Source organism: Sprattus sprattus, assembly GCF_963457725.1.
Source record: "Sprattus sprattus genome assembly, chromosome: 9".
Taxonomy (NCBI): domain Eukaryota; kingdom Metazoa; phylum Chordata; class Actinopteri; order Clupeiformes; family Clupeidae; genus Sprattus; species Sprattus sprattus.
The window spans coordinates 13,701,275-13,710,785 of record NC_137928.1 but is presented as its reverse complement, the minus strand read 5'-3'; the positions used below and the strand labels follow the sequence as shown (position 1 = coordinate 13,710,785).

At 44.2% G+C, this 9,511-nt stretch overlaps 2 protein-coding genes across 4 annotated transcripts in view; both read right to left on the bottom strand.

Annotated features, from left to right (window-relative positions):
* Positions 1-82: 82 nt before the first annotated feature.
* On the bottom strand, positions 83-5,622 carry LOC308370617 (coagulation factor IX; the record flags this gene model as incomplete). The annotated part of the gene is made up of 9 exons (XM_080845298.1): positions 83-325; positions 709-1,031; positions 1,241-1,355; positions 1,693-1,958; positions 2,301-2,435; positions 2,550-2,663; positions 2,773-2,797; positions 4,688-4,851; positions 5,550-5,622. 9 exons carry the CDS (start codon positions 5,620-5,622, stop codon positions 83-85), a joined length of 1,458 nt encoding a protein of 485 aa, XP_080701424.1.
* A 1,166-nt stretch (positions 5,623-6,788) lies between these two features.
* Positions 6,789-9,511, bottom strand: part of dgkd (diacylglycerol kinase delta) — a 23,410-nt gene continuing 20,687 nt past the window's right edge. For all 3 annotated transcript variants that reach the window (XM_080844345.1, XM_080844346.1, XM_080844347.1), the window contains 3 exons: positions 9,376-9,493; positions 8,753-8,883; positions 6,789-8,348 (listed from right to left, as the gene is read on the bottom strand). In XM_080844345.1, the coding sequence (XP_080700471.1) occupies positions 8,259-8,348; positions 8,753-8,883; positions 9,376-9,493 (339 nt within the window). In that variant the 3' untranslated portion in view covers positions 6,789-8,258. The remainder of the gene's footprint in view (positions 8,349-8,752; positions 8,884-9,375; positions 9,494-9,511) is intronic.

Below are 9,511 nucleotides of genomic sequence, written 5' to 3'. Positions count from 1 at the left end.
ATTAATTTATTGAATTGCCAAAAAAGAGAATATGACCATCTGTGCGTAGCATTGGGTTTTATTTGAGGCCCACCTGGGGCAATTATGTAGCTGTTGCACTCTGCTCGTGGTTAGATATGGTCTCCCGTATCCAGCTGAGGTAGTTTCCTAACCGTGTGTATACACCATACTTCCCTTTCGCAGCACACTCCTCTCCCCAGCTCACCACTCCAGTAAGGAACCAGGTGCCTCTGTAGTTCACCACATACGGCCCACCGCTGTCGCCTGAGCACGAGTCCTGCTCCCTCTCCAGGAAGCCAGCGCAGAACATGTTGTCTGTGATCACCTAGAAACGACCAGGAGTTTTGTTGTCATACGGGTCAAAAGTTCACATTGGTCTGTTGAAGTAACCATAGTTACGGTTCATAAAGATATTTTATTTTATTTATTATTTTATTTTTATTTTGGTCATCCGGGTATTGACAAGAGTACAATCAAACATGACACATTAACAATACCATAATACTTCAATACTGTGAAAACACACAAGTTCCTTCCGAGTTCAGGACTCATAACTAGGCAAAATATATCATTTCAATTCTTTACTATGACCAACATAAAGATCTTTTTATATTTGTGGGGTTGCTGTGCTGTCCCAGGCTACTTTAGAACTGGGGGGGGGGGGGAGCTCTTCTAACCTGTTCTGGGCGGGGGGGATTCGCTTCTCACCTGCTCTGTTGAGGCCATGCACTTCATCTGGTCCACCACTGGAAGGGCCACTTTACGGAGGAATCGCGAGGATCGGCCCTTGTAGCTCGTGGCCCCCCAGCCGGTGGTGATCCCCATGATGCCGTCGCGCTGCAGGCGGAGGGCCAGGTTTGGATTGGGAAGGCAGGCCGGGCTGGCGTACGGGCCAAACTGGACAGGTTGGGCCAGGTAAATGAGAGCTATGTCACTGTCGTAGGTGTACTCGTGGAAGAAAGGATGGCTTATTGAACGTGCCACCGCAATCTTCTGCTCACCTGGATCCCTCCGCATCTTGTCATAGTCACCTGGACACAGACACAAGTACAAGCCCAGACCCAGTGATGAACACACTAGATGATGCAGTCCATATAGAAACATTTCAAAAATCCCATTTTTTTGGGGGTGGGATTCTTGTTACACTTGTACCAAAACCAATGACATGGCCATCAGTAGGCCTATACATGTCAACCACAGACACGGTAAGGGTCTTCAGGGCAACACGAATGAGTCTCACCTATAGTCACGTGGTGTGGACTTCCCTGTAGACAGTGAGCGGCAGTGACCACCCAGCGCTCGTTAATGAGTGTCCCTCCACAGAATCCAATGCCATTCCTCCCACGGAGCAACACCTGCAGATAGGAAGAACAATAGCTCTAAACCACTTAGTAAACAACCTGCAGAGAGGAAGAACAATAGTACTAAACCACTACCGTAAACACACCTGGCACATTATGGTGCACGACGCACATGTATATCTCAGTTACATTCCTTTATTTGACCTACATTGTTATCCAGACATTGTCTTAATATGTGCTACTATCAAACCCCAACAGACAAATCAGCAAACATGCAAATAAACTAACAAAAGTATTAAGATAGGATATGGATTTCACAGTATTGCCATTGCCATTTTGTACCTTTTACACATAGCATAACTCATTTGAGCATCTAAGCACAGCTCATCACCTGCCAGGGGCTTCCTCCTTGTTTCTGAAACAGGCCCCCAACAATGCGCGTGTCATTGGCCTCCAGCTCCTGAACGTCTGTGTAGTACCCCTGGTGGATGGAGCCCTCCTCCGTTTCGAGGGAAGAGTTACCCTGTCCAAGGGTAGAGTTACCCCAGTCTGAGTGTGTGGAGTTGGGGCTTAATGTGTAGAGGGGCTGGGTGTCGTTGGAGTGGAGGCTGCGGTCCCATGAGGTGCCACTCCACTGCTTACCACAGGGAAACTTCACTAGCGATGACAACAGTAGGTTACCTCCACAACATCATCATCATCATTAACACCTTATGTATTCATATCACTAGAGAAGTCATTACAGGGAATGACATGGCACATTGTGAGAGAGCCTTAAAAACCACATACCTTACTATAATCAGTCTTAACTTTCCTTAGATCTTATCAGGAGAAAACATAATGTCACCTCTGACTGGTTTTCTTACAACATTTGGCAACCAAACCAAGCTCTCTCAAGAGTACTTTGTTGCACAAACTATACAACCTAACTATGACCTTGAGTCAAAGTTGCCTTCAGATTGGCTGCATCAAAAAGCCAACATCGATGAGACATCTCACCTGTCTCCTTGCAGCCCTGTCCGTCCTCCTCCAGCTCATATCCCTCAGCGCAGCTGCATGTTACTGCAGTGGTGCGCTCCAAGTTCGTGCAATAATGCAGGCAGCCACCATTCTGATACTTGCACTCAAACACCTCTACATTAAGAACAACATTGGCCGGTCACACAGATACATTATTGGAGTCACATGTCATTACATACATACATACTGTACGTACACACACACATACATACAGACATTCAGTATCACCTCTTTCACAGCTCCTGCCATCATAGCGTGGGGGGCAGATACACTGGTACTCATTCCTGCCCACTGAACAAATGCCTCCATTCAGACAGGGGTTAATACGGCAGAAATTGATATCTAATGGGAGAAAACATCCTTCGGTGAGAGTGTTCGGATGTTCAGAGTGATTATAATAACATTTCTGATAAATATTAGAGAGTTTGTCTTGTAAAAAGGCTTTACTTGCCTTGATATTTATACCAAAACTCCATCTGTGGAGAATGAAAGACATTAACAGAATGAACTTCACTTCAGTATTGGAGAGGGCATTTGGTATTGGAGTTGGGGTGCACAATTTCTCTCTCTCTCTCTCTCTCTCTCTCTCTCTCTATATATATATACAGCCGCGGAAAAAATTAAGAGACCACTTCAAAATTATCAGTTTTTCTGGTTTTACTATTTATTGGTATGTTTTAAAGTAAAATGTACATTTTTGTTTTATTCTATAACCTACTGGCAACATTCCTACCAAATTTGAAATAAAAATATTGTCATTTAGATCATTTATTTGCAGAAAAATGACAATGGGTCAAAATATCAAAAAAGATGCAGTGTCTTCAGATCTCGAATAATGCAAAGAAAACAAGCTCATATTCATTTTTAAACTACACAATACTAATGCTTACACCTAGGAAGAGTTCAGAAATCAATATTTGGTGGAATAACCTTGATTTAAAATCACAACTTTCACTTGTCTTGGCATGCTCTCCACCAGTCTTTCACATTGCCGTTGGGTGACTTTATGCTACTCCTGGCGCAAGAATTCAAGCAGCTCGGCTTCTTTTCATGGCTTGTGACCATCCATCTTCCTCTTGATCACATTTCAGAGGTTTTTTATGGGATTCAGGTCTCGAAATTGGGCTGGCCATGACAGGGTCCTGATCTGGTGGTACTCCATCCACACCTTTACTGGCCTGGCTGTGTGGCATGGAGCATTGCCCTGCTGGAAAAAACACTTCTCAGAGTTGAGGAACATTGTCAGAGCAAAAGGAAGCAAGTTTTTCTTCCGGGACAACGTTGTACTTTGCCTGGCTGAGGTTTGTAAAAGACCATAAGGATTGAAAAAGCGGACTGGAGGTTCTTCTAAGTTCGTCTTCTCTGATGAGTCTGATTTCACAGTAGGTGCAAGACTCTCTGGCTTGTAGGCCTCTCCAGGTCTCCGTCTAACCATCAGACGACCATGTGTTGGGCAAAGCTGAAAATTGGACTCATCAGAGAAGACGAACTAGAAGACCCTCCAGTCCGCTTTTTTCAATCCTTATGGTCTTTTACAAACCTCAGCCAGGCAAAGTATAACGTTGTCCCGGAAGAAAAACTTGCTTCCTTTTGCTCTGACAATGTTCCCCAACTCTGAGAAATGTTTTTTCCAGCAGGGCAATGCTCCATGCCACACAGCCAGGCCAGTAAAGGTGTGGATGGAGTACCACCAGATCAGGACCCTGTCATGGCCAGCCCAATTTCGAGACCTGAATCCCATAAAAAACCTCTGAAATGTGATCAAGAGGAAGATGGATGGTCACAAGCCATGAAAAGAAGCCGAGCTGCTTGAATTCTTGCGCCAGGAGTAGCATAAAGTCACCCAACGGCAATGTGAAAGACTGCTGGAGAGCATGCCAAGACACATGAAAGTTGTGATTTTAAATCAAGGTTATTCCACCAAATATTGATTTCTGAACTCTTCCTAAGTGTAAGCATTAGTATTGTGTAGTTTAAAAATGAATATGAGCTTGTTTTCTTTGCATTATTCGAGATCTGAAGACACTGCATCTTTTTTGCTATTTTGACCAATTGTCATTTTTCTGCAAATAAATGATCTAAATGACAATATTTTTATTTGAAATTTGGTAGGAATGTTGCCAGTAGGTTATAGAATAAAACAAAAATGTACATTTTACTTTAACACATACCAATAAATAGTAAAACCAGAGAAACTGATAATTTTGAAGTGGTCTCTTAATTTTTTCCGCGGCTGTATATTGGTTGACAAAAATAACAGAGGGGGTAGACAACTCCCCTCGGGCACAAACTTTATTCCTTCTTCTCCTGAACATCAATGGCATGCATTCTGATTCTGATTCTGATTTTGATGCATAACAGGTTACCGTCTTCTCCTTGGTCTGGAAGATCTCAAAGGCCTCCTCCTGAGAGCAGTGTTCCTCGTAGCATTCTCTCTCTAGATTCCCAGGCTTGATCTCCTCAAGGAAGGAGTTGGCTCGTGGTCTCCTTACTCTCAGCAGTGCCGAGGCCTTCTGAGGGTCCAGAAACACTGCCCGGATCAACAGCATATGTGAACAGATATGCTCCACCATAACACGTTGGAACACTAACCTCTGTCATATCTGACTCCGTTTATAGTTGACTGTTTTTATTTATTTATTTATTTCATTGATTTTACCCTGATGGAGGCACACTTTGAAGGTTGGTTGAGTATTACAGATGACATAGTCATGAATGGTCACCTGACACAAAAACACACCTTCAGCAGCACCTCTGACAAGACAAGCTCATTAATAGTCATCACAAGTTCAATGATTATCTGGGTGTGTGCATAATCATAAATTAGTCTGATGTACTAGGTCCGACAGTACTGAACACTGGGCCATTGCATTAACTGACAATCAATGTCAATTCACAAGCTTGCAGGAATGCAGGGAGGTGATGGAATCCCTGAAATATGCAGGGAAAAACAGTCCTTATCACAACCTTGTGTCTGAAACCCTCATATCGCTACCATATCCATATCACAGAACATTCTGGAACATGTCTGGCCACTGTCCAGCCCCTCTCTTTCTGCACACATCCTCTGCTCGACTGCAGAGGGAGGAAGCAACAGTAAGTGAGCCAAGTAACACATCTGGCAACAGGACATGGGATGTAGGACAAGCGGGTAAACAGGAAGTGAAAGCCACTGGACTGCTGTGCCAAGAGGAAGATGTCTGTTGGAGCACAATGAGGCCTCCTTACCTTTAGCGTCCAAAGCTGCGGGGACACAGGCAAGCATGAGGGGAGGAAAGAGCCACCACACAGGCACGGACATTACTCTGGGCTTGCACTTCTGGAGTAAGGGAACTAGGGGAGGTGGGGGGAAGACAATAGTGGACTTGCTTACAAAGTTCATAAGGAAAGAATGCTTGTGTAAGGTCATGACTGCTTGTCTTTTCTACCAGTTCATGGCATCTGTCAGCTTGAGCTATATGGTTGATTGTGATTTTTGAAGCGAGATAGATATGTAAATTGCAATTGCAATATGTTCATTGATTATGATTAACTTATTATGTTTAGATCTACTTTGTAAATAATAAACACACTGATACAGGTATAGGCTAGAGCTTGCCGTCATTCAGATACAAAATGAAATCAACTTGGATGTTTGTGTGCTTATTTTGCAGAGGTAATTTCCGTATTATGCCAATTCTGAAATTATGACATTTTTTACCATACTACAAATTAAGGCTTCAGTGTTTGCAATGGCTATAAATAGAGATCTATCTTGAGTGACAGGTCAGTGTTATGAACAGTATAATTACACGACCAAAGGTTATATCCTGGTAAAGATACACACTGATGAGTAGTGTGCACAGTGGAGCCTCCTGAGGTGCAGGAACACACACACACACACACAGTTAGTTCTGAACGAAACTAATCTGCTGAAGCCACAACCAGATTGTGTTTTGCATAACAGCTCTAAAGGCAACCATAAAAAAGCTGACTGATGTACTATTGGGCACTGACAGTTCAGTAAAATAATCTAAAAACACTCAGCGCTGCAGGGTGATTCTGCGACCATAACCATGAGCATTGACATTGTGTAAAACTATGAGTGGCAAACTGAATCATGGCTTAGCAAGCAGTCTGATCTAAGCCTCAGTACAATTACTTCCAAGTATTTCATACTGGGTGCCACAAAGTTATTAAAAGGACAATAGTTTGAATATGAGAGAGACCTACCTGCTTTCTGTTGAGTTCTGCTGGAAATAAAATGGAGGTTGTGGGCCACTGACCTTCACTCTCTAAATATTGACAAAATGTCGTCTAATACAGACTGATCTTACTGGGCTCTCTCCAGGCAGTAAAAGCCCGGATGTCGCAGTGAGTACCCACTGTCAACAATAAAGGACAGCAATACAATCAAAACATTACACAAACCAATATTTTTATTACAGCATGACAGCTCCACTGTACAAGACCGTATATACACTCCTGATAGGGGTTTATTTACATATAGACGGGAAAAGTACAGCCAACAGTATCACGTACATGTATTTATAATTTATCAATAAATACTGGACAGGCAGATGGGAGGGATGCCCTTGGGATCTCTCAATTCTAGATAGGCAGAGAGAGGACATCCTTAATATTGGGTCCTTTTGAGGACCCCTGATATGATCATGATAAATCTGTCCACACAAGACAAAACCGACAAAAAAGAAACAACGATATATAAACTGCTGGGTATTACACATGTTCATTAATTACAAGGCAGAAGTTGTTTGTTTGTTTGTGTGTTTTCCTGGCCAAGTACAATAATGTACCTGATGATGCAGATGTTTTAGCGGGCGGAGTGTGTTCCAGGACTCCGCCTACCCAGAGCCCTGACTGATATGTGATTGGCTGTTGGGTTGGTGGGGAGTTTAAGGCATACTGGAGCGCTGTGGTGAGTGAGGTTTAGCCCTTAGCACTCTGGAACACACACAGTGTTGAGCCCGGTACATTCTTTTAAAGGCAGGCATCATTGTCCAGTCCTCCACTCTACTTTTCTAATCTTTAACTGAGAGGACACAGCCCTAAAAGGGGACACAGTGATGAGAGATAGACTTATGGCTAATCCTGGGTATATACTGGAGGTCAGTTGTTGATAAGTTGATTGAGTTGTTGTTTGGTTTGGTACATTGATTGTCACTGCTGTTACTTTGTAGAACCGTTCTAGATCAGAACTGTTCCCGTCGTCTGGCTAAGGGAGCGTGCTTCCTTGACGTTCTACGTCAGCTCAGAACATACCATGATGCTCGGAACATGAGGAAAGTACATCTCAACATAAAACACATACATAAAATAAATATAGATTTTCATACAAAAGAAAACATCAGTCATTTAGTAATTTGCTAGCTCCAGCCAGTTAAAACAACTTATTAAAAATCCCTACATTTTTCACTATTGTCCTTCCAGCACTAGTTTCTTTAAGGTCTGTAAGTGTGCTAGTTCACCAATGTAAGGCCAGCTGAGCCCTAACAAGGGCTCACTGATCATCAGGCATTTCTGGGTAGTTGAGTTTTCTTGTTGGCTGTGCTTGTTCCTAAAACCTTTGTTCCTAACGCCACTTTATTTCAGACTATGAATATATCCTTTTAATATTTTCTCTTACCCCAGTCACCCGCCCACCTATCTGATGATACTGGTATGAGCCTAATATGACGATGGCCATGATGATGATTAGCTTCTGGTACCTCCCTCCATTATGCAATGACATTTTCAAGTCTCCAAAAGTAATGATGTCATGGAGGTGGGCACATGAAGGCACTGGAGTTGGTTGGTCTCAGTCCTAGTGTGGACTCTGATTGGTCGATACTGCATTGGTCCCGGCAAATGGGAGAGTGGGTGGTGGAGGGGCCATGTGCGGCTGAGGGCGTCAGGGCTCGTCTGATTGGCTGCAGACGCAGGCAGAGAGGAAGGCGTTTAGGCCTCGCTGGCTGAGCTGTTGCGGCTCAAGTCTCTGATACCCTGTAGAATTCGCTTCATGTGACCCACCTTGGTCACCCCCAGATCCTGGAACACACACCAAGGAAGTTAGGAGGGTAGTAATCAAAAAACTCATATGTAATCCATAGCTCATGCAGACATATACAGACATGCACACATGCTCAAAAACACACAAGCACACAATCACACACACACACACATACACAAATACACACATCCACACACACACACACACACACACACACACAGACAAATGTACTCAAGTAGCCTTATATTAACACTCTTTCCTCCGACAGTTTGGTTTCATGTTACCTTATTTTGGAGAGACACACACACACAGACACAAACACACACACATGCACGGAGACACCACCACCACCACCACCACCAAACCCCCAACCCCCCTCCACACATGCTTTGATATGATTGGTGCGCCCAACCCTGGCCTCCGGTGTGTGATTGGGTGCTACCTTGAGGTCCCTCCTCTCTAGGTGCAGAAGCTCCGACCCCCGCACATCGTGCCCGATAAAGATCTCCTTGTACTCGGTCAGGCAGATCAGATCCAGCCAGGCCGCCACCTCCTCTGTACCCCACTGGTCCACTGCGGGGGGTAGTGGAGGAAAAGGGAAGCCGTTCAGACACCCACAACCAAACGCCCCAGAAACACCCAGACACCCAAAAACCCATCTGCAGCCGAACCAGAACTCCCAGGTCCCCACCACTCCACAGCCAGCTGTCCAATCACAGAGTCTGCATTTCAGTCAAAAATTGACAGATCAGACAGCGGGCCAATCACAGTGAAGAATTCGGATCAAAGGGGCCAATCAGAGAAAGGTTCTCATGGCTTGTGATTGAGGCTGTGAGGCGGTGCGACCAGAGTGGTGAGCCGCTCATTGATTATGTGCTGTGTGTCATGATGTCATTCATATATGGGCACGACAGTATCATCTGGCTTTGTTCAAGTGATGGTCATTCCAAAGAGTGTTGTTGAGAGAGGTTATGGGGAAAATGAGTGAATGAGAGAGCACTACAGAGAAAGAGAGAAGGAGAGAAACCAAGAGAAGGAGGAGTGGTGACGTGCTAGGTAGAATACCTGGCAGGTTGAGAGTGGCGCATGTCTCTTTGTTTTTGTTGTTCTTGTCTTTCTTGAACTTGGGCACTAGGCGGAATTTGGCACTGCGACTACGCTTGGAGAAGTCCGTCAGGTTTTCCTGGAAATGGAGACACAT